The following is a 24,066-nucleotide window of genomic DNA, read 5'->3' as shown; positions in this document are numbered from 1 at the left end:
GCACACTTGCTAATCACCCTGGTGGAGTTAAGTGCACCTGGGGAAAGGAACGAGTAGACTTGCGGCAATTGTGGCTCTTAAATAGCTTCATTTCTCAAAAATTAAGTTTCTGAGGAGTAAAATGACGATTCAAGGGGAACAAACTGCAGTAAGACTTCATAAGCCATTCGGAATATTGCGGCCAAGCCAAAGGCGGTAACTGAAAGTCCAGACTTAGATGCTGGATACTTTATCACGGACCAGGGATTTAGAGAAATACGGGCCAAGGATGAAAATGCTTGTTGGCCAGCAGTAGCCAGAGTAGTAACGACGGTGGGTATGCAGGAAGCTCTAGTCGGACCTCAGAAAGGAACTGGAGGTTCAGAAATTGCTCCACCTTGATGTTTCATCATGATAGGACCCACCAGCTGGAAAGTTAAAAGACCAAGAGAGTACCTGGTGAAATTTCAAAGAAAACGTGAAGTGTTTTATTTAGTTTGAGCAAGGATGGACTTGTTTGCAAACATCTGAAGCCATGGAAGTAAACAGGGCACACCTAAAACCTAGCCATAGTCGACCCGTCACTAAGTATCCCCTTATATGGTTGAGGAGACATGGGGTGCTTCTCCGGGAAGGACGAGGTCAAGCGAAAATTAAAACGGCCCAAGGTGACTTCATATAAAGCCAGGGAGGGCAAAACCACAAAAGGCTGTTCCTCTCCTCAAGATACTGTCAGAATTGGAGACTGAATGGGCCAGGAAAGCCACCATTACATGACTTGCCTCACACTGCCTGTCTTTTGGTGCCCATCACCTACTGATCCCTCAGCTCCTTCCCTCCACCAAGAGGTGCCCTGAGACCCATACACAGACCCCCAGAGTGAGGCCCTGCAGGGCCCTGGACGGCACCAGGGTCTCACCGTGACCCTGCCATGAGTGCACTGTGTCCACGTACCTCCAAGGACTTACAGTAATATATACCTGGGCTCAAAGAACGCCACTAAAAACTAGATCTCACAGCTAGCCGGTATGAATAAATACGCTAAAACCACAAGACAGTTCATAGCCACAAATGTTTATTGAGTGCCTATATGCAGGAAAGAAGATACGGTCCCTGCTCGCATGGAGCTTACAATGTCACCACTCCAGCATCTGACTAGACTAAAAAACAACTGCAACAAGCACTTGTCTTTTGTCCAACCACCAGCAGCACTACATGAAGCAATTTTTCACATTATTGGTCACTGTTACAGTGAAATTGTTAAATGGGAGTAAAATAATCATCTCTGAAATCTGTAGTCATAGTGATGATATGATATGTAATGTCCAGCAAATGCACATTTATGGCTTGATTCCTCATGTCTGAGGGGTGTGTTGAAATAAAGCACAAATCAGACAGAAAAGGCTTAGTAACACAGGTCCTAAGAATACCGGTGTAGTTTATTATCAAACTGCCACAGAGCTCTGAGCAAGGCAGGAAATTATTTCCAGCAAAATTTGTGCAATATGCTAGGTTTAATCAGACCTGTAAATCTCATAACCATACATGATCACTCATGACAGGTAAATACGATTTACCTTTATGATTCCTAAAAGGCTCTGGGTGTGCATTTTTTAAAGCTTCTTAAAGACTCACAGCACAAATGGCATATTAAAATTTAGTGAAAACTTTTGAGATAGCTAAAAATTAAAGTGACAGAAGTGTCTAATTTTACAACATATACAGGTACAGGGTTTAGAATTCTAACAGCATTCAGCAAAGCACCTGGCTTTTCTGGGCTGAAAAGGGAAACACTTTCTGGCTGGTTAGCAAACTCTGAATCATAGTCTCCACGTACATCTAACGCCCAGTGGCAGGCACTTCCTTCACATGGTGGTTTCTCAGGCCATCACCCTGTAATGTCTACTCATGGAACATTTGAAGGAGCAATTATTTTGATTACACTAGCAGTAACTTTTGGGAAAATAGCCTGTATCTCAACCCCCAAATCACCAATTTTATTAAGATCAAAGTGTCCGCTCAATAGGTTGTCAATTTTTAGTCATTAAGAAAAAAATCTAAGAGGGACACTCATTTAAACTCCAAGAAAGCTCATGTTTTTTGCAAAGGGTGGAAAGAACATCTTAGACCACCTGACAGAAATGTCAACCCAAGGCAGTTTTTAAGTCAATTGCTTGGGACACAATCTACTTTTCTATTTTAAAAAATATGCTACCTCTCACGCCTGTAATCCTAGCACTCTGGGAGGCCGAGGCGGGTGGATTGCTCAAGGTCAGGAGTTAGAGACCAGCCTGAGCGAGACCCCGTCTCTACTAAAAATAGAAAGACATTATATGGACAACTAAAAATCTATATAGAAAAAATTAGCCGGGCATGGTGGCGCATGCCTGTAGTCCCAGCTACTCGGGAGGCTGAGGCAGTAGGATCGCTTAAGCCGAGGAGTCTGAGGTTGCTGTGAGCTAAGCTGACGCCACGGCACTCACTCTAGCCTTGGCAACAAAGTGAGACGCTGTCTCAACAAAAAAAAAAAAAGAAAAGAAAAAATATGCTACCTCAAAAGCCTACTTAACTCACAATGAATCTGCAATGTACTATTTATTGAGCACTTACTAAGCACCAGGCACTTTACATAATCTCCCTTAATGAAAGTTTTCTTATCATTTCATCTTATCATTTACAAGATATGACCGAGGTCTGACTGGCTCCAAGTCCCTCCTCCATCCCCTGCCCAGCTGCGCACAGCCTGTGCTGTAGCTACACCTGCTGTTGCTTCAGTTGGAAACATCCTTTTCCACACCTCAGGAGTTGCCCTGCAAAGAGAGGCTTTGAGCGGGAACGGGAATGGAGGGGGGGCAGATCTGGGCATTAGGAGAAAGTTCACTCTCTATTTGTATTTAAAAAGGCACTTCCCAGAAGTGGAAGATTCACTTAGGTTTTTGTACTACCTGCAGCACAGCTGCAGCCAACAATAAAAATAGTTTACCTCCCTGGGATAATAGTTGCTATTTAAGATTTCCACCTTTCCTACTTTTAGGTTGAGTTGTGTTTCAGGTGATTGTTTGTAAGATAAGCATTACCAAAAGGAAAGACAGTTGAAAGAGTTTCCCTTGGTTTCCCTCTTCACAGCTATGAAGAAAAAATTTTAAAAAATTTAAAAATAAGTGACTGATAGTTCCAGTCTATTACACACTTCAAATATCAAAGCATATGCTTACTAAGAGAAAGGCGCAGAAGATGTTTTGATGGAGCTTAACACCTTTTTTTTGGAATAAGCCAATATAGGCTACTAAGAAGATAACTCATTGGCAAGATAAAACTATCATCTCTTCTGAAATGGCAATTTCTTTATTCTTAAGAACGTAGTAGACTATAACATAGCACAATAATAGGGAACAAGGAAACATCCTAACCATTTTCAGGTTAGTTTTTAATGTCATATCTAGGAACATATTAAAGAAAGGAATATCACCAGTAAAGTCAATCCCCTTAGTAGGTCTTGACACCAGCTGTACTAGAGCTCGATTAAAATGAATTTTTAAGTTTTTTTTAAAGGCTAAAAAAAATGTCAAGTATAGCAAGGCGCTGTGGTTTGTGCCTGTAATCCCAGCACTTTGGGAAGCTGAGGTGGGAGGATTGCTTGAGGCCAGGAGTTCGAGACCAGCCTGGGCAACATAGCAAAGATCCTGTCTCTACAAAAATAAAAAAATTAGCTGGCGTGGTGGTGCACGCCTGTAGTCTTAGCTACTCAGGGGGCTGAGGCAGGAGGATCGCTTGAGCCCAGGAATTGGAGGCTGCAGTGAGCTGTGATCACGTCACTGCACTCCAGCCTGGGCTATAGAGCAAGACCCTGTCTCCAAAAAAAAAAAAAAAAAAAATCAAGAATAAAGGCACTTGATTCTGTCGGTAAATAATTTTTATTAGCTTGAAATCTTCAACTAAGAAGTTGGGAGCAGAGGTTCAATGGGCACTGTCAGGCGGGTCCCCTCTTTGCTGAGAGGGGAGCAGGGCTGTGGGCCCCAGGCCTGGAGACCAGCCAGGTGAGCTTGGGTGAAGGGTGCACAAAGATCATTTGAGATCCTGTTTGAAGGCATACATGCACCCTAATAGAAAAGCTGGGATGGCTTGGTTCATTGCAACGACATATTAAGAGCCACATCAGGAGAAAAAGCTCAAAAGCAAACCAAAATGTAAAACCTGAGTGTGTTCAGGGGGAATCAATTCAGACAGTTTGGATGAGCCTGTTTATCAGCACGTGCCCAGCAGGAGTATGTGGGGCGCTGGGTTCTGACCAGCCAGCAAAAGTGGGTGGATAAGCAGCCGGCACTAAACCAGCAATCCCAACACAAGCCTCCTGTGCTCCTGCATCAGAGCAGAGCCTGCTGTCCTCAAGCTACTTCCGAGTGCTGGTAGGTACCGTGCAGGCAGGGGCTGGAGCCCTCTGCAAGGCCAAGGCAGGCAGCAGGTTCTATCCAGATGCATTCCCTGTCCATGAACAAGTGGAGTAAACTGCTCTGATCTAAAGCTATGTTCTTACAGCACCTACTGTGGAAATTATTTTCCTTTTTGGCAGGGGTGCAAAAGGTTGGAGAGGGGTGAAAACTCCCAGATGACAATTCTGACAGCTGAAGACATGGACACTAAGGAACCAGGGCTACTCTCTTAACCCCTCGCTGGGTGGTGGCTTATACTCGACCCAGGGCTTATCTATCCTTTTACTGTCCAGCGTACAGCACAAGTTACAGAATTATGGACAGAGAGCTACAGCTCTCTGTTTAACTTTTTCAGAAAGTATTGCATATAAGACAAAATTAGTGATTTATATCCCTCTCATTTTTTCTCTCCTTACAAAGTTTAAGGAAAACAAAATGGGATATATTCATGTAGTTTTCAAAACTTCCAATAGTCCATTATTACTATTCTGATATTTACTCCAAGACATGTTTCAAATAGGAATTGTACTATTTTTTAAAAACCTTGACATAACTGAAATCCAAGGTATGCTGTAATTGTTCTTGTATTCAGCATGTATTGGGCTAGCATTATGGAAGCTGTTCAGCTTTATTTTTAAAAAATGAATCATATTTACAATGTAGAACAAGTTTATAAAATTGGTGTGCAAAGTTAATCTTAAAAGGATAACACTATTTGTTTAGAAACAAGCTGCCTCCTATTTACATTTCCTTATTCTTGATATAAATTGGAGACATATACTATTTTAAAATAATACTTTTTAAATAGTAAAATATACAAGAGATTCCTGAGCATAACAAAAATATCTTGAAAATATGTGGCCATTTGAAGTATAAAACAGCAAGTGTAAGAATAGCATGATTGTAAAACTACTGTTTGAAGGCTTATAAACAGTACAAAATAGTTTGCCTTTTCTGAGTGCATAATTATACATTAGTGCAAACAAAAATGTCTCAAAATTTAATGGCTACAAATCTCAAAGATTTGCAGAGGTGCGCAAAACATGAAATTTCTTTAGTGTCATGCGAACGGAACCCAGCTCTCGATTAATCCTTTCCAAACGATCTTCCAAGGCTTCCTAGGTGAAAACAATGGAAAAAGTTTAATTAGAATTCTCTATCAAGTTCCCTGGTTCTATAATTACCACTAAATTGACTTTCCTTTTAGCAAAAGAGCAAGTATAAACATTAAAATTACAGATAGTTACTTTGCTTTCTACATAAATCATCTTATCATTTATTTCTTTTAAACTGAACAGAATGAATCAGCTTTTCAACCATTCAAGATAACTGCTGCACTTTAAAATATTCTCAATATATCCAGCACATTGAGTATATGGAAATTCTAGTAAGAGCAATACAGCCAACTGGAAGGGGATAACTCTTTGGCTCTGTTGAACTAAGAACACTACATAAGGAACCTAGGAGGTGCTTCAAACATTTCACAAGAAATGGACATATCTGATCAGTGCTGTATCCCTATGCATAGATCAAGTAACTCTCTTCTGAACAAAATTTCTAAGCTAAAGAAAAAAAAACACTCGGGGATACTTTTCCAAAAAACAACAGATTTCACAATGAATAAACACACACCTACTATTTTAAAATATATACTATTACTGTTAAATAAGTAGTACCTAGAATATATATCACTTTAGATATTTTATTATTAACTCCAATGGAATCCTGAAACAAACCTTAATTTTTTTTTCCCTTTTTTGAGACAGGGTCTTGCTCTGTTGCCTGGGCTAGAGTACAATGGTGTCATCATAGCTTACTGCAACCTCAAACTCCTGAGCCCAAGAGATCGTCAGCCTCCCAAGGAGCTGGGACTATAGGTACATGCCACCACACCCAGCTAATATATATATATATATATATATATATATATATATATATCTCTTTATTTTTTGTAGAGACCGATCTCGCTTTGCTACTCAAGCTGGTCTCTAACTCCTAGCCTGGAGTAATCTTCCTGCCTTGGCCTCCCAAAGTGCTAGAATTACAGGCACGAGCCACCACACTGGCCAAAACTTACAATTTTTTTTTAATTATACAAGGATTCATTATAGAACATTTAGAATCTAGAATATGCAGGCAACAGATGAGCAAAAAGAAATAATCTCTATTCCTCTTTGCTATTTTTTTTGCATACATATATATGCACATCATTTTTAAAAAGAAAAAACAGAATCAAACTATTTTTTCAAGTGAACTTTTCATGTTATGAAATATCCTTCTATACCATACTTTTAAATTAATGTACAATATTCTATCAGATGTAACATATTTAACCAAGAATCTTTTAGTAAAAAACTTAGATTGCTAATTTTAAATATCATAAATAAGGCTATTAACTTTGCACATATAATGTCAAGCTATACTCCAGAAAGCCTGACAATTTCTACTTCCACCTGTAGTGTATGAGAATAAGCTTTTCTGCATTCTGAGAACCGGTTTTTTTGCCCAGTTTTACTTTGTCACTTATGAATCACCTATGACTGGCTTCAGCCCCTCGTTGCTGCCATTTATCTTCTTATTGGACTGAAACAGCTTTGACATACATGAACAGAATACCCTTTAAGTATTATTTTAAGAGCCAGAAAGAACTTATACTATTCACTGTATAAAAATACGTTAAGTAGGCTGCGCACAGTGGTTCAAGCCTGTAATCCTAGTACTTTGGGAGGCTGAGGCGGGAGGATTGCTTGAGGCCAGGAACTGGAAGCTGCAGTGAGCTATGATAACAGCACTGCACTGCAGCCTAGGCAACAGAGCGAGACCCTGCCTCAACAAAAAATAGAAAAATTAGCCAGGTGCGGTGGTACGCACCCATAATCCCAGCTACTAGGGAGGCTGAAACAGGTGGATCGTTTGAGCCCAGGAGTCTGAGTTGCAGTGAGCTTTGTCTGTGCCACTGCCTTCTAGCCTGGGGCAACAAAGTGAGACCTTGTCTCAAAAAAAAAAAAAATATATATATATAACACAAATATTTCAGATTGATTTAGAATCAGAGTATCAGTTTTCCTTCTGCTTTTCTAGTAAACTATTTTAAGAAGAATTTCATGTGTTAACTGAGTCTTATAAATTATTGACTAAAAATTTTCAGAACAAAAATGATAAAAAAGCAAAGTCAGAGAAAAAGAGAAGTTATGGGTACGGGCCCTAGGAAAAGACCTTCGCTGTTTTCGTGCATCTTTCTTTCTGGTACCACACATCAATCTGAAAATGAACTTTTACGAAGGCTCTCAAAAGCCAAAACAGGCAGTTATATAAGAGATTCATATTTGCTGTTATGTTCAAAATGTTGCCAGAAGATTTAAAATGCCCATGCTTTCATTCATCTTAATTCTCTTTGAAAAGCATCTAAAGGAAATGCGTAAGGGCCACATCACCTGCACCACCTCCTGCTCGATAACGGAATCACATCTCTCTTTGAAACTGCAGCTATTTCAGCTGCAGAGCGCAACTGTTCCACATGTTTACTCAATGGAAAAGGGTTCAGAAATAAATTACATATTTTGGGGGAGGAATCAAACAAAAAGAGACATAATGCAGGAGGATTAACTTAATGTAAAATCTGTTAAAAAGCATTTTGCCATTTGCTCCCAAGTTAGTTTCCTGAAAATATAATAGCATGAATTCCTTTTTCTTTAATCCTAAAGGTAAAACTAGTTTTTATTCCTGAAAGCTAGCTTGTAGTTATAAAATTGCTGTAATCACCAAACACTTCCTATGCAGGCTAAGCATTTTGACTGCTGCTTCAATGTGTCGTGAGTTTAAAAACTCCACTTAGATAAATGGAGCACTAAGCCTTTAAAACAGAGTCAAGCTAACACACTGCACCTGATTTAATCTTGTCTGTAACGTGATTCGTCCTCCAGGAGAAGGCATCCGGCTTAGAGCTGCCTCAATCTGTTAACACAAAGAAAATGTTTAAATGAAATTAGAAGAATTCTAATTACTGGCAGGGAGGTTTATGACACAGAATGGAAAGAAAAGATTTCAGCCTAGTATTTTCTTGTCCATTTTCTCTTAACATAATTTCCCTCTGTCAATCAGTAACGACTGCATGGCTCAGATACGTTTCTAGGGCAGCTTTGGTATGGTAGGTTCCCCATCATAATTTCCTGAGGCAGGTTCAACTCAGTAATTCCCTTCTGACTAGTCCTTAGACATAAACTTTAAGTTCAGGAAAAAAGGGTTTTTTTTTTTATATTTTTGTTTTTACCTGGTCCTTTTCTTTTGTAAGTTCATCAAAAAATCGTTCCGTTTCAGCTAAGGTCCTAATTTTTGCTGTATATTCAAAATCATTACCCTGTGGTGTTACTGAAACAGGCTTACACTGTTCATAGCTAACTGATTTATTCTTCTCCCAGGCTGGTCTCACAGATACTTTCTTCATTTCATTTGGCAACGGTTCGGGGCAAGAGCTATGATTAACATGGTTGTCGGTAGCTTTTTCTGAATATTTTTTTTCTGTCAGAGAGGAAAGAAACTTCTTATATTTCTTATCAACTTTTCCAATAGATCGCATACATATTAAATATGTTGCCCAACTTCACTTCCTGGAAGTGGCTGCTATATAGCCCAAACAAGTAATGGAAAGAGATGCAATAATCAAACATTCACTCTGTGCTTTTTCTCCAAAAAATTCTAAAAGCTTTGCCCTCAGTTTGACAATCCTCACAACTTCCTTAAATGAACTTAGGCAAACTTTATGTAAACATAAATGAACTTTAAGTAAACTTAACGAAAAAAAAGTTTAAAAACTAAACAACACATAACATTGAGTTGACATACACCGATACTAAATAGTTCACATTTTGAGGGCCTACTCAAGTCATTTCATATACACTGTCTTATAACTTTATTCCAAACTTAAAATATAAATGAGAAAAAAAATACCCAAAGCCTAAGCTACATATAAATTATAGAGTATAAAAGTAAAGAATAACTGAACATATAGTATGGCCCTAGTAATTAAACATTACCATTCCCTGTACCTCAGTTTCCCAACTTTTCAATGAGGATAACAACATTGACGTAACAATATGAAGTATCTGAATGTTTACTTTTAGAGGCCCTTGAGTAGGAAAATATTTAAGTGCAGGATATTGTAAGATAATATTTAGAACCTTGAGAGATACCAGAATCTCAAAAAATGACTAAAACCATAACGAATAATTTTTTAGGAAAAGATACCTTCCGAGTCATCTAGAGGAAGAAACTGGAGTTGTTTTCTTGGATTGGTACGTTGTAATGTAGACACAGGAACAGTATCTAAATCATCCAAAAGTATATCAAATCTATTGAATGAAGCAAGTTACTTGTGAGAAAAAAAAACGTTAACTGATTTTTCCCTATCTCCACTAGAAAGATGGGCTGGCATCCAGTTAACTCACATATTTACATATTTTCTTTAAAGAAAGTTGGTTATATAATTTTCTAAAACTGAAATTTAATTTCTATTTTCTAATACAAAATTGTATTTACATACTAAAGACTTAAAGCACTTACCCATACATTATCTCATTTGATCTTTATAACCACCTTATAAAATAAGCAGGGCAGGTATTATTATCCCTGTTTTATAGAAGAGGAAACTGAGGTTCAATGTGCTTAAGTGATCTCCTGAGAGCCTGACGGAGTTGGGTCTAGAAGCAGGAAGCAACATCCGTCCCACCACAGCACACGCTGCTGCCCACACTCCAGAGAGGACAATTTCCTCAAGAGCACAGGTCAACGTGCATTTAGTGCCAGGGCCAGACCAGTACAGCCCGCTTTCTGGTATGACAACAAATGGCTCAAAAGTTTCCCTGTATCATAAACCTTTCCAGGAAAACGAAGAACTAACATTCTACAATCAAAAGGCGGATAGGGTGCTGAGGTGGTATTTAAAATGGAGTAGTAGCAAGTTTCCATAGTTAAAAACCGTTTTCATGTATCATAGCACTTTATTTGTAGTATGACATTCATTTAGATATTTAAATGATTTAAATCCACAGAGTTTCCATTGACAACTGAAAACTTAGTGATAGCTCAAGGCATAAGTCAACATTTTACAGTTTATATAGTTTATTCTACAATTTTAAAGAACTTACCGAATTGGACTGTTTTCATTTTTGCTAAGTAGATGACTAAATCCTGGAGACAAATTTTCTTTAGGGGATCGCTTTGGACTATAAGCCACAGTCACTGGTGTTAACATAATCTCTCTCTTTGCTATAGAAGAAAACAAAGAGGAAATATTCTTTTTCTTCTATATGTGTTACACTGGCAGAAATAGTTTCTTTTTCAGCAGAGTACTTTTTTCTAATTTTGAAAGGAATAAATACAATTTTATTATAAAACTTTGAAAGGTAAGTATATAAAATAAAAAATAATTCATAATCCTAACATCTAGAGGTTACTGTTAACATTTCAGTATATCAGACTGTAGTTTCAGCACTCTGACTCAAAACTGGTTTTTCAGGATTTTAGAAGTCGACTGGAAATAAGATAGAAACACCAGTGCAACAGTGAACATACCCATAAAACACAGAGTCAGAATCTCCTCAGCTGGTGTGAAAAATGGAAATTTAGGACTCAGAAACTCAATCCTTAAACTTTAGAATCAAAACTGTAATTGGCTAAAGAAAAAAAGTGAATACCCTGTTTATATATATTTATCATGGGGGCGGGGGGAAAAAGGTGATTAATGCTGAGTTCTTGAGGTTAAACACATCAGAAGCACCTTCCCTTTTGGACTAGTTTGATGTTCACTTAGATAGCAGTCTACTATCTCGAAAACTCTGAATATCAGTTGCAAACAATTTACTGGACACAATAAAAAAATCTCAGCTTAACAAACTGAGATTTTTTTTCAGTTATATTCGTAATATCTGTGTGATGAGGCAACTTTACTTATTGAATAAGATCATATTTCGGGATCCTGTACTCAGAGTGCTCTACTGGGTGCTGAGAAAAGTACGAGAGAAACAGGAAACAGTCAAACAGTGTGCACAGCTCGCGTGTGGACGAGACCGAGAGATATACACGTCTAACTCTTACTTGGAGCGCTTGATTTACGATTTGAAGGTGGTAAAGACGACGATCTCTGTGAAGCAGAATTAAGCCTCTTTTGTCTCTGTTGGGCACATTTCTCTGGGGAGCGACTTGCACTGAATGAAGTTTCAGTTTGCCGAGGATTCACTAATTCTATACCAGATAATGAAAAAAAAAAAAAATCACAACAAGCCTAAGCTTCAGTTACCTGCCTTACTAATAGATGGTGAGACCACACAAGGCCCTCAGGTAGCCTAGGTACTGCTCAAAGCATCTCTTGTCACCATCTAGGAGACAATGACCCTCTGCAAATGTACCACATTATAAAAAATGCTTGATGAAGAAAAATGTGGGAGTTTCTAATGAATTCGTTTGGTTCCCTGTTTACAACTGGCATTCAAGGTGATTTTTCAAAAGAGTTTATTTTTAGAAAGCAGGTTACTAATTCATTTGTTAGGAAATGCAACACCAAAGACGTCAATGGCGTGACTAATGGCTCTGAACAAGTAAGCACAGTAGAAAGTAAAAGGAGAGAAATACTATTGATCTAGACCTGTGGAAAAACATAGAATTAAAGGTATTTCTTATCTACAGATGCTCAGTAACCAACAAAGGGAAGAATAAGAAATGTTATACCTCACCTCGTGAATACCAAACATCTGTTGCAACTTTCTGATGTGTGCAGAGAAACTGGCAGAGAAATTTTTCAAATATCCTTAAGAATGCCATGTAAGCCTTTTAATACTCAAAATTTAAGATGCAGCTGGCTTTGTATGAAAGCTACATGTTATGCCGGACCTGTGATAAGCTATTAACTAGGGGATTCGATTATCTATGGAGCTGAAGCAGCAGTAAAATATATTAAAAACTTTTAATTTCATTACCTGAGGAATTTAATTTTAAAGAAGGTAATATAAATGGGAGGAAGGGAAGCTATCTCTAAAATAAGGAAATAAATACTCACTATTTGAGGTATCCTCTTTCTCTGTTTGTGTCCCCCAATTTTTAAACATTTTTTCTTCATCAAGTTCTTTTAAAGCTTTCATGATCGGTATGTCTGAAGTCTCTCTTTGGTTTTTCATCAGTAAGCTTGCTGATGAACCTCCAGGTGAAGACTCCTTTTCCGGTGGGGAATGGCACCTTAACCAATAATCGTAAGACATACAGTGCTGGGGACTGCATGCTGTGTGTCCCCAAACACACACGTTGGAGCCCTAATCTTCAGTGTGATGGTGTTTGGAGGCAGGGCCTTTGGGAGATAATTAGGGTCACATGAGGCCATGAGGGTGAAACCTCCATGATAGGATTAATGTCCCTGAAGAAAGAAGAGACGCAAGAGCTCTCTCTCTACACACACCAAGGAAAGGCCATATGAGGGCATAACAAGAGGGCCCTCACCAAGAACTCAGCCAATGCCAGCACACTGGTCTTGCACTTCTAGCCTCCAGAACGGGATAGATAAACATTAGTTGTTTAAGCCACACGGTCCATGGTAATTTGTCAAGCAGCCTAAGCTAAGACACACAGTTTACTGGGATTGTTAGGGGAATAACATGAGAATTGACAACTATACTCCACAATGAATATGTATGCTTTACAATACAAATAAATTAAAATTGAACCTGCACACAGTGCTTTCTAATCCTTTTAACATCCTAGCACATACAAAAATAATATATTTTTGTGGCATCCTGGAGTGATGGCTGAGGTTGCTCATGGGGCCTGGGCTATGCAAGGGGTGAGGGGATAAACACCTCGTCCTCACTGCAAGCCTGTACTGTGCCACGAGCACAGCTGGGGAGCTCTGCAGAGTGACAGTAAAATATCCTAAAAGTACCACCCTTTCAAAGTAAAATAAAAATCAGGTTCTCAAAATGAAGACATTAAAGAACCAAAGAGATGGCTTCCTGAATATTTAAAGGCAATTGAAATCTTTAAGAAAACGTAACATTCCTAAATAAAATCTCTGGCAAAGTCACCTTACCCAGGGACACAGGTTTCCTCCAGCTGCTGATCTGCTCTGCTGTCCTGGATGCCCAGGGGCTGGCCAGTGAAGATGGAATACTCTGCGCCTGGAATCAGCCACTTGCGCCTGCTGACGTCAGAAGTCGCGAGCGTGCTGTTGGGAAGAGAGACGTCAGGGCAGTTCAGACAGCACCTGTACGCGAAACACTCTGCCGGCAGACAGCACTTGCACGGTAATTTAAAAACCACAAACAACAATATATTTTAGATACATAAATTCTATTTTACGGTTTTAAGATTCAACTGAACTGTTATTTTAGGTTTCTGTTACTCCTGAATATTCCAGAATCTCAGTCAAGATTCAGAAACTCCGGGCTCTGAACACCCCTCAGCTGCTTCCTGCTGTGCTCCACACCCTCGACGCCCTGTCCAGAGCTGAGGGGAGGGACGCGACGCAAGGCTGCCCTTCTGATGGGGAGAAATCCCCACACATCTTGGGGTCAGAGAATTCTTCTGCGCCAATTGTTGCTGTGTTGCTGTGATGAGAGCAGAGGAAAAACAAGTTTTCCACTCCATCCTCAAACAGGCACTCAACACTGGTGACTGCTTCAGTTTTCCTCCTGGTTTTCTAGCAGGTCTTCTCAGGTTCCTTTGCCAACTCCTACATATCCAACAGCAAAACATTGGCGTTCTTGTCCTGGGCCCACTTCATACTAGACACGTTCTATTCCCATCCATCCTGTAGCTTTAAGCACACTCTAAAAGTAGACAACTCCAAAATTTCTAACTCCAACTAAAACCTTATTCCTGAGCTCCAAACTCAAGTTTATCATTGCCTATTTGATTTCCACTTGGAATCCATGTGAATTTCTAACAAATATATTCAAGATGGAAATTCTGATCTCTTCTCTAGTTCGATATATGGTGCCTTTAGTTGTTCAAGACAGAAACCAGGGAGTTTATTCTGACACCTCCCTTTCTTAACTTACCATCCAATTCACAACCATGCTCTGTGGATTCTACCTTCAGAGTCTCTCTCAAATCTTTCCCTTTTGTCCATTTCTGTGGCCACCGCCATGCTGACACCATCTCTCCTAGCACTGCAATAGGCTAACTAGGCTCCCTGCTTCCACTCTCTTCTCATGGCAAGTACACAAAGAAAAGTGAAAACCAGATGACATCATTTTTACTATATAAAAACCTTCCAAGGCTTCCCTGTGGACTAGGGTAAAATCCAAACTCTTGACCATGGCTTAGAAAGCTATGTATGATCCATCTGTGATTCCATCCAGGGGGACTTTACCTCTTGCTCTAAGTATTCGGGCCACACCAGCCTCCCTTAGTTTCTTCAAATGTGCCAAGCTCTTTCCTATCTCAGGACCTAGCAAGGCCAAGTCCTCTGCCTGGAACGTCCCCCATTCCTCACCCCTGCCCCCCACCCTCTGCACCAGCAACTCTGCACACAGGTGGCTCCTCTGCTCATGTCACCTCCACAGAAAGGCCTTCCCCAACTCCCCATCTCAGGCCCTTCCTTTTGCCCTTTCAAACGTGCAATTTCAGTTATTTATGTATATTTTCTTCAAGTAAAAGGATTTATCATGTTCTACTAAGATTAACAAAGATCTAGAAAAAGTTTCTCATTTGACAATTACAACTTGGAAAGGTTAAAAATTACAATTCAGGCCGGGCGCGGTGGCTCACACCTGTAATCCTAGCACTCTGGGAGGCCGAGGCGGGTGGATCACTTGAGCTCAGGAGTTCGAGACCAGCCTGAGCAAGAGCGAGACCTCGTCTCTACTAAAAATAGAAAGAAATGATCTGGCCAACTAAAAATATATATATAGAAAAAATTAGCCAGGCATGGTGGTGAATGCCTGTAGTCCCAGCTACCCGGGAGGCTGAGGCAGTAGGATCGCTTGAGCCCAGGAGTTTGAGGTTGCTGTGAGCTAGGCTGACGCCATGGTACTCACTCTAGCCCGGGCAACAGAGCAAGACTCTGTCTCAAAAAAAAAAAAAAAAAAAAAAATTACAATTCAAAAATCATTTCTTGCTGATAAATGCCAACATTATAAAGTTATTATTTACTTAATATTCTTAATTTACACCAAAATCATAAAACCAGTTCTATTAATAATATGAAGAAAATTTATTCTGTAAAGTTATCATCAAGATAATGCTCTGAGATTTAGCAAAGCTAATTCTGAAAGAACTAAAATAACTAAAAAGAAAACGCACACAACAAAGATCCATCTTCACAGGTCTTTCCATTAACAGGGGAATAAAATGTCTGGAATTTCAGAGCTAAAGACCTTTTGAGATGTTCTAGCCAAGTGTCCTTGGTTTACAGATTATAAAACTGAGCTCCAAAAGAAGTAAATGACTTCCCTAAGGTCACATATCTGGGCAAAGAACAAAACACATTCCAAGTTTCCTTACTCCAATTTGATTCTACATTTCTCATTTTGGCAAATGCCTCGGCTAAGTGTGTTTACGATATCCAATAATTAAATTGTTTTTTTACACATCTAAGTTCTGTAATGACATTTAACCCTGACTTTCTTATGATTTAGACAGATAAGCTTCTCCTTTTAATAGAAGTGTGCATCTACTTCTAGCTTTTCAGAGATTAAATGAAATAACTTACTTGGCACGAGACGGTCTCACGTGAGTTTTAGAATTATGACGAAGGCTTAACATATTTTCATGCTCCACTTGCTTGACCTGAGCTTCAAGTTTTGAAATCATTCTGATTCAAAAGCAATATGATAAATTAAGTACATTTCAACAAATTTAAAATATAGCTTAATGACAAATTATTGAACAGACCCTCCTAGAAAAGGGGTGACAAAGAGTTGCCAGTTCATAAACCTTTTCCATAATAAAACACAACCGTTACACTTTAAAAAGCTGAACAAAATCAGGGAAAACAGAAAAGCAAATACATTAAACTCTACAAAGGAGCATTTCATACACTGAAACTGAAGGAAAAGGGAATAACAAATGGACTTATGTGTAAAAAAGTTATATAAATTTGACTACAAATGAAAACATACATAAGTTAAAATAAAATTCAAGTATCAAATCACATTCTATCATGTTTAATTCTAATATGTATGTATTCATACATACAAAGTATAATAGGTAACACCTTCACAAAACAGAAAGCAGGCTTAACTTCCAAAAGCAGCTATTAATAAAGAAACTGCCTAATTTTTAGAAGGGGCAGAGGCTAAAATTATCTCCGACAACCCTCAGCCTAAAGGTAGTTCATCTTATTTGGGCCACGTTCAGAATACAAGCCCATTTTCAAGTTTACCAACAGATAAGCACTACTCTGGCCAAGTAACTGTTCTGCAGCTACCATGGCATTCTTTCTCCTCTTTTATACTTTGTGTATGTCTTCGTCTCATCTTTTAAACTCAAATTCTTACCTACCCTGATGCAAGGAAGGCTTGAGGAAAAAAAAACAGCTCTAATAAGGCTGATGTTTTATTCCAATGTGAAAAAGAAGCTACCACTAGACTTGAATGAATCACAGAAATGAGTCAGGCAGATGAGAAATCTAGACAGCTTTTCTCTTCTTTTCTATGGGATGTCCTTAAGACTGCAGTAAAATTTCTAAATAAGGGTATTATATCCAAACATCAATGTAAAATATGCTTAAAGCCAATTTAGATTTTTCTAATCATTTGCAGTAGGGACTATTTATGACTCAAATTAAGCAAATCAGATCATAAATATAGTCTCCAAACCAGGTCTTTATGAAAGTGGATGACCACAGTATTGGTGCGAATGCTGCTTTCTTTTTGGAGCACCAAAAATACTTCAGTGAACTAGACTATTTCTTAAAGTTCTTTCCAATGGTTAAGTATCATTTAGATTTTACCTATGCTGATAAAATACATGATGTCTGGGGAAATGCACAACCACCAAGATATTTTAATCACTTAAAAATCTTGTTAGAAGCCGGATACGGTAGTGTCCACTGGTAGTCCCAGCTACTCAGGAGGCTGAGGCTGGAGGTTCACTTGAAGCCAGGAGTTCATGGCCAACCTGGGCAACACAGTGAGACCCTGTCTCTTTTTAACCAAAAAAAAAAAAAAAAAAGGAATCTTGTTTGGCTAAAATCAAATGTACTTCCATGTTAGGGGAAGATTAGGATAAAACTAGTTCTCAAACTGCTTAAAAATACTCAAGAAAAATTTCCTTCTTTCATCACTTTCAATACACATAAAAGAACAGTTAGAGGTATTTGTTCATTAGACAATACATTTTACCTTTTCAAATCAGAAATCTGAGTATGCGCATCAAGCAATTTGTTCTCAGTTGTATTTAATGTATCCTATAGAAATAAAGGAAAAATTCAGTTAACAGAAGACAAATATTCAGATGAATACTTTTATTTTAAAATACATAAAACAAATCTATGGCTAAATCAGGTAGCTACAAATTATATTCAGCAAGTACAGCATCAACTATAGAGTCAGTACAGATAATTCTAGGAAAAAAAAAAATGAGCAAAAGCCTGGACTATACAAGCAGTTTGCTTAATTAGAAATAATCCAGTGTTAAAATGAACGTATTTTAATCACAAACTTCACTAAACACATGGTAGAATGGTAGAACAAATACTTTCAATGATGTGATGTGCTCCTGAACCCTCAGGACTTTCAGCTGCCTGGCTATGCAGGCCTTCTCACCAACCTTAAATAACCACAACCCTGCATTTTATGCAATAGAAATAATTGGACCCCACTCATCGCATTATTGTGGTGTTTCACTAAACTCAAATATGTAGCCCCCAAAGAAAGCTTTAAGAATTTAAACATAATCAATACACTTAAACAATCCCACAAAAAGCTAATGCTTTGAAAATCAAAACTTTATATTTAGGCAGGGCACGGTGGCTTACTACGCCTGTAATCCTAGCACTCTGGGAGGCCGAGGCGGGAGGATCACTCAAGGTCAGGAGTTTGGGACCAGCCTGAGCAAGAGCGAGATCCTATCTCTACTAAAAGTAGAAAGAAATGATCTGGACAGCTAAAACTATATATAGAAAAAAATTAGCTGGGCGTGGTGGCATATGCCTGTAGTCCCAGCTACTCAGGAGGCTGAGGCAGAAGGATAGCTTAGGCCCAGGAGTTTGAGGTTGCTGTGAGCTTGATGCCACGGCACTCTAGCCCAGGCAACAGAGCAAGACTCTGTCTCAAAAAAAAAGAAAAAAACACCTTTATATTTAAACAGTATTAATTATTTGCATCTACATGGTACTTTATACTCTTCTAAACAATTTCATCTCAAATGTAATAGCTATTCAATAAATGTGTTAGATTAACGAAGGCAGATATTGGAAAATAAGCACACTGAAACAGAAAGGACAAGTGGTCTAGTTCAAATGGCCACAAGGGGTAGAGAAAGGAAGAGGAAGAGGAGGAAGGGTGAGATCTCGATTCCCACCCCAATATCTTTGCCCCCATATGAAATCTAGAACATGAACAATTACTCATTACCTTTACTTTTCCATGTTCTTTTCCAAGGGACTCATACTCTCCTAAAAGCTACAAGAAAAAACAAAGAATTGCACCGCAAAATTAAACAGTATTTTATCAACTGAGGGATAGTCTACAAACTAACTGTCCATACCCATCAAACATGCCAATGTCAGGAAAGAGAAAGGTTAACACAGCATTGGTGGGCCGCGCACGGTGGCTCACGCCTGTAATCCTACCACTCTGGGAGGATGAGGTGGGTAGATCGTTTGAGCTCAGGAGTTTGAGACCAGCCTGAGCAAGAGCGAGACCCCATCTCTACTAAAAATAGAAACAAATTATATAGACAGCTAAAAATATATATAGAAAAAATTAGCCGGGCATGGTGGCACATGCCTGTAGTCCCAGCTACTCGGGAGGCTGAGACAGGAGGATCCTTTGAGCTCAGGAGTCTGAGGTTGCTGTGAGCTAGGCTGACGCCACGGCACTCACTCTAGCCTGGGCAACAGAGTGAGACTCTGTCTCAAAAAAAAAAAAAGAAAAGAGAAGAGACAGACAGTGCCTTAGCAAGAGACAGGAGTTATAACCACAAGTGCCTGAATAAGGGAATGCTGACGGGAGTAGGCTGATCGCTTCACAACCCTGAGGAGCTCACAACTAGAAACCTGGGTCAGAAGTGGGCAGCGTTGGGCACAGGGCTGACCACGGGGAATTGGCTGAAATTCTTTAAGTAGTCAGAGCTCAGGACGCTTCCCTTCCCCATACAGCTGTGGACTATTCAGGAGACAGTCAGGTGAGAATGCACAGGGGAAACCCAAAAATGAGGGCGGAGGGGAAGCAAAGGGATAAAGAGAAAATGACTAAGTAAGTCTTCAAACCACCAGAGCCTGGCTGGTAGGTCCCAGGCAAGAGACTGGAGCTATTCTTTGGGAAAACTGAACTCCTCCAGAAAAAAGACCTCTACATATTCACATCAGAAGGTCCCCCAACAAAACGGCTGGTGCATCACTCTGTAACTGTCTGTAAGTGAAGGCTGCCAGGTCCCAGCCACGCAGCCAGAGTCTCTCAACAGCTTTTTACCACCTCACTTTTAAACGTGAGCCTGCAGAAGAGCCAACATTCGAAAAACAGCATTCAGTACGAAAAACTTCAAATCCAAATGACTTAGAAGAAATTAACTTAGAAGAAATAATGGATTGAAACTAAAGAAACAGTCAAAAGAAAGCCATAATATCAAAGAAATAACAACAAAGCAAGACCCTAGCTCTCTAAAAAAAAAAAAAAAAAAAAAAAGGTCCTAAATGTATGAAGCAAAGTTTTATAATTTTAGAAGGCAATATAAAGGAGACACAAATAAAGTAAAAAGCAAGCCACAGGCCAAAAGAAGATAACCGCAATACATACAACCATTTCACATTGATCACACTGGCAAAAATAAAGAGGTTTGGCAATATTAAGCAATGGAAATAATCTAGAAATATAAGAATTCTCATGTGCTACTGTTGGTAAAATAAACGGTTACAACCGTTTCAGAGAGCAATTTAGCAACATCTAATGAAGATGACAATGCTTATATTCTAATCAGCCCTGCCCAGGGGACACAAAGCTATCTTCTAATTAGTCTTCTACACCTCAGTCTTTTTTTTTTTTTGAGACAGAGTCTCGCTCTGTTGACCAGGCCTGAATGCCGTGGCGTCAGCCTTGCTCACAGCAACCTCAAACTCCTGGGCTTAAGCGATCCTTCTGCCTCAGCCTCCTGAGTAGCTGGGACTACAGGCATGCGCCACAAAGCCCGGCTAATTTTTTCTATATATATTTTTAGTTGGCCAGATAATTTATTTCTATTTTTTAGTAGAGACAGGGTCTCGCTCTTGCTTAGGCTGGTCTCGAACTCCTGAGCTCAAGCGATCACCTGCCTCGGCCTCCCAGAGTGCTAGGATTACAGGCGTCAGCCACCGTGCCAGGCCATATACCTCAATCTTAACAGCCAACAATCACTGCTGTATAGAAAAAGTTCTAACAGTTAAAAAAAAAAATCATAAAGGAAAAAAAGGAAATAGGTGGGAACAGAAGGCAATGCCACAAACAGAGGTAAATGTTTTAAAATATGATGGCATTATCAGATAAAGGATGTTGCATCCATGAAACATCCAAGAACAGTATGGAAGTTTAAAAGACAGAACAAAAAAAAAGTAAAAAAATGATAGCAAAAACAAAAATTAAAACACAAAGCCTGGAAGATAAAGTCAAAGAAGGCTCTTTCAAAAAGTAGAACAAATCACACCTGTAATCTCAGCACTTTGGGAGGCTGAGAAGAGAGGATCATTGATGATGCCAGGAGTTTGAGATCAGCCTGGGCTGGTCTCTACTCTCCCATTTCTACAAAGAAATTAAATTAGCAGGGCATGGTGGCACGTGCCTACAGTCCCAGCGACTCAGAAAGCTGAGGCAGGAGGATCACTTGAGCCCAGGAGTTCAAGGCTGTGGTGAACTACGATTGTGCCACTGCACTCCTGCCTGGGCAACAGAGTGAGAACCTGCCTCAAACAACAACAACAACAACAACAACAACAACAACAACAGCAACAAAAACTAGGGAATCAGTCTGAGATCCAACCTCTGAGAGGGATTCCAAAGAGAACAGAAAAAAAACTAGAAAACAAAATTTCTAGAGCAAACAGTCCATCAGGTACCCAGCAAAATAATAATAAAGCACCAAGGCACATTCATTCACTGTAGAAGTTCATAATACAGAGATATAGGGGCCGGGCACAGTGGCTCGCGCCTGTAATCCTAGCACCCTGGGAGTGTGTGCCTGTAGTCCCAGCTACTCTGGAGGCTGAGGCAGGAGGATAGCTTGAGCCCAGAAGTTTGAGGGTGCGGTGAGCTGTGATACACCACTGCACTGTAGGCTTGGGCAACAGAGTGAGGCTCTGTCTCCCAAAAAAAAAAAGAGAGAGAGAGAGAGAGAGACAGGTAAACACAAGATCCTAAAAGCTTCCAGAGGAAGAGAAAAATTAAGAGGTCACAAAAACAGGTAATCACAATGGCACAGTCCTTCACAACAGCATCACTGAAAGGTAGATGGTGTGAGCAATGATTGAAACTGATTAGAGCAACAATTTAAAGTATTTCCCCACTTAAAATTTTCTACCCAGCTAAATTACCATTTAATTGTGACTGCAAACTATGTAAGTTTTCAGATATGGAAGGTCTCAAAATTTGTTTCCCATGCATTCTTTTTCTGAGGAGACATACTCCAGTAAAACAAGGAGTTAAATCAAGAAACATGAACACAGGATCCACGGAACAATAGATTCAATACAAGAAAGAAGCAAAGAAAATTAATTCCCAAGACAACAGTGAAGACAAGTCCTACGATATGTGTCTATCAGACCTAGGGAGCAATCAGTTCAGAAGGAAGCACAAGCATGGCCAGCCTGGCACTGACCTGTGGCCTTCATCGTCATGGGAGGTGGGGAGGGTGCTAGGCAGATGGAAAACTAAGCAGATCAACAAAACAAGGAAATTATTAATTGTAAGAAAAATAAAAGTTGTAAAAGGAATGTAATCATTGTATATCACAGCTTAGCTTTGAATATTTAAGTGCACACAAGAGACACCAAAAACTGACTTAACTCTAAATGATGATGTATCATATTTTAAATCCAAGATACCACTGACTATAAATCATACCATTATTTGATGCACTACTAAAAGAAAAAAATGCTAATTAAAATATGACACTATGGTGTACAGATGCATTCCAATTTCAGGTGTTAAAATGTAAAAGAATATGCATCTTAGACTCAATTTAATACTTGAACCACATTGGAAGGAGGGGGGAGAAGTGTTTGTATTGGAACAAATGGCAAAAGAAAGCCAAGCCATGATCTTGCATAGAGGCAGTCAACATATGTTTGAAACTGACAGAAAAAATGAAAATGCAATATTAGTATATTATTTAGAAACACAGAGAAAAAATGCTAGAAGAAATAGCTAACCGAGCCAAAAGTAATGGCCTCTAGGGGTAGGGGACTACAAGGCGAGAAGGGGGAAGACTGCTGTTTTTCACCTGAGATTTGACTATTTAAACATTTACATATATTACATTCACAAAAATAAATTTTAAAAACCAAAGGAAAAGGTAGCAAATCTAAAGCTACTAGGCAGAAAATTTCAACAGCCTAAATACTTTCAGATTATTTATGTACCATAATAATCTCAAAAAGGACATTAAAATTTAGGAAAAAAATATGCAACCTGAAACCTAATCCAATTTCAATGTTATACAAATCCAAATTTTAAGTAAAATTATATCAAAGTGAAAAATTCAATCAAATCTGCTCTAAATCTGATTTATAGCATATTACCGTGCCAGACCCACAGATGTTAGGATAGCTTCAAAGTTGACCTGCTAGACACAGAACAGCAGGGGAATGAGGCCATCGTTCTAAAGCTCTGACTTCTTGCTGCAAGGTAAGACACAACCAGCTCCAACAGGAGGGTATGTATTTGCAGCTATGGCAAAGTTATGGGAAAAGTCATAATAGCTTGTAAAAGTACATTTTCTAAACATATTACTTCTAGCCAACCATGATGTTAAGCTGCCATTATTTGTTACTTACATCTTGAAACATTTTATTTTCTTGTTTTAGCCTAGCTTCTTTATCATCTGAGAGTTTGTAAGCATTCTCAAATGCTTCTTCTAAATCCTGCAGTCTAGATTTTAGTCGAATGATGGTATTGTCTTTTTCTTTATTACTTGTTCTCATTTCCTCAATTCGTTCCTGCAAAATTTTGGAGGCACTGCTGGCTGCGCTGAAGCGTTCTCTCAAGTCATTCTAAAAAATAAAGATCAAACATAATAAATTCTTTTAAATGAGAAATAGATGTCTCAAAAGTGGCAAATTATTGGCATTAAAATATAGAATAAGGCCGGGCGCGGTGGCTCACGCCTGTAATCCTAGCACTCTGGGAGGCCGAGGTGGGCGGATCGTTTGAGCTCAGGAGTTCGAGACCAGCCTGAGCAAGAGCGAGACCCCATCTCTACCAAAAATAGAAAGAAATTATATGGACAGTTAAAAATATATATAGAAAAATTAGCCGGGCATGGT

The 24,066-nt window shown here is 39.1% G+C and overlaps 1 protein-coding gene across 1 annotated transcript in view; it reads right to left on the bottom strand.

The window, feature by feature from the left end:
* Positions 1-5,303: 5,303 nt before the first annotated feature.
* MPHOSPH9 (M-phase phosphoprotein 9) overlaps positions 5,304-24,066 on the bottom strand; it is a 43,521-nt gene continuing 24,758 nt past the window's right edge. Inside the window, exons 12-23 of the mRNA XM_069497229.1 lie at positions 23,578-23,793; positions 18,971-19,018; positions 17,738-17,802; positions 16,105-16,206; positions 13,480-13,614; positions 12,460-12,635; positions 11,502-11,642; positions 10,553-10,673; positions 9,654-9,757; positions 8,680-8,927; positions 8,295-8,363; positions 5,304-5,527 (exon numbers count right to left, since the gene is read on the bottom strand). Coding sequence (XP_069353330.1) covers positions 5,426-5,527; positions 8,295-8,363; positions 8,680-8,927; positions 9,654-9,757; positions 10,553-10,673; positions 11,502-11,642; positions 12,460-12,635; positions 13,480-13,614; positions 16,105-16,206; positions 17,738-17,802; positions 18,971-19,018; positions 23,578-23,793 — 1,527 coding nt within the window. The 3' untranslated portion in view covers positions 5,304-5,425. The remainder of the gene's footprint in view (positions 5,528-8,294; positions 8,364-8,679; positions 8,928-9,653; positions 9,758-10,552; positions 10,674-11,501; positions 11,643-12,459; positions 12,636-13,479; positions 13,615-16,104; positions 16,207-17,737; positions 17,803-18,970; positions 19,019-23,577; positions 23,794-24,066) is intronic.

The sequence above is a fragment of the Eulemur rufifrons genome, chromosome 21, assembly GCF_041146395.1.
Source record: "Eulemur rufifrons isolate Redbay chromosome 21, OSU_ERuf_1, whole genome shotgun sequence".
Taxonomy (NCBI): domain Eukaryota; kingdom Metazoa; phylum Chordata; class Mammalia; order Primates; family Lemuridae; genus Eulemur; species Eulemur rufifrons.
The sequence above is the reverse complement of the archived record's forward strand: the minus strand, read 5'-3'. Positions and strand labels throughout refer to the sequence as shown.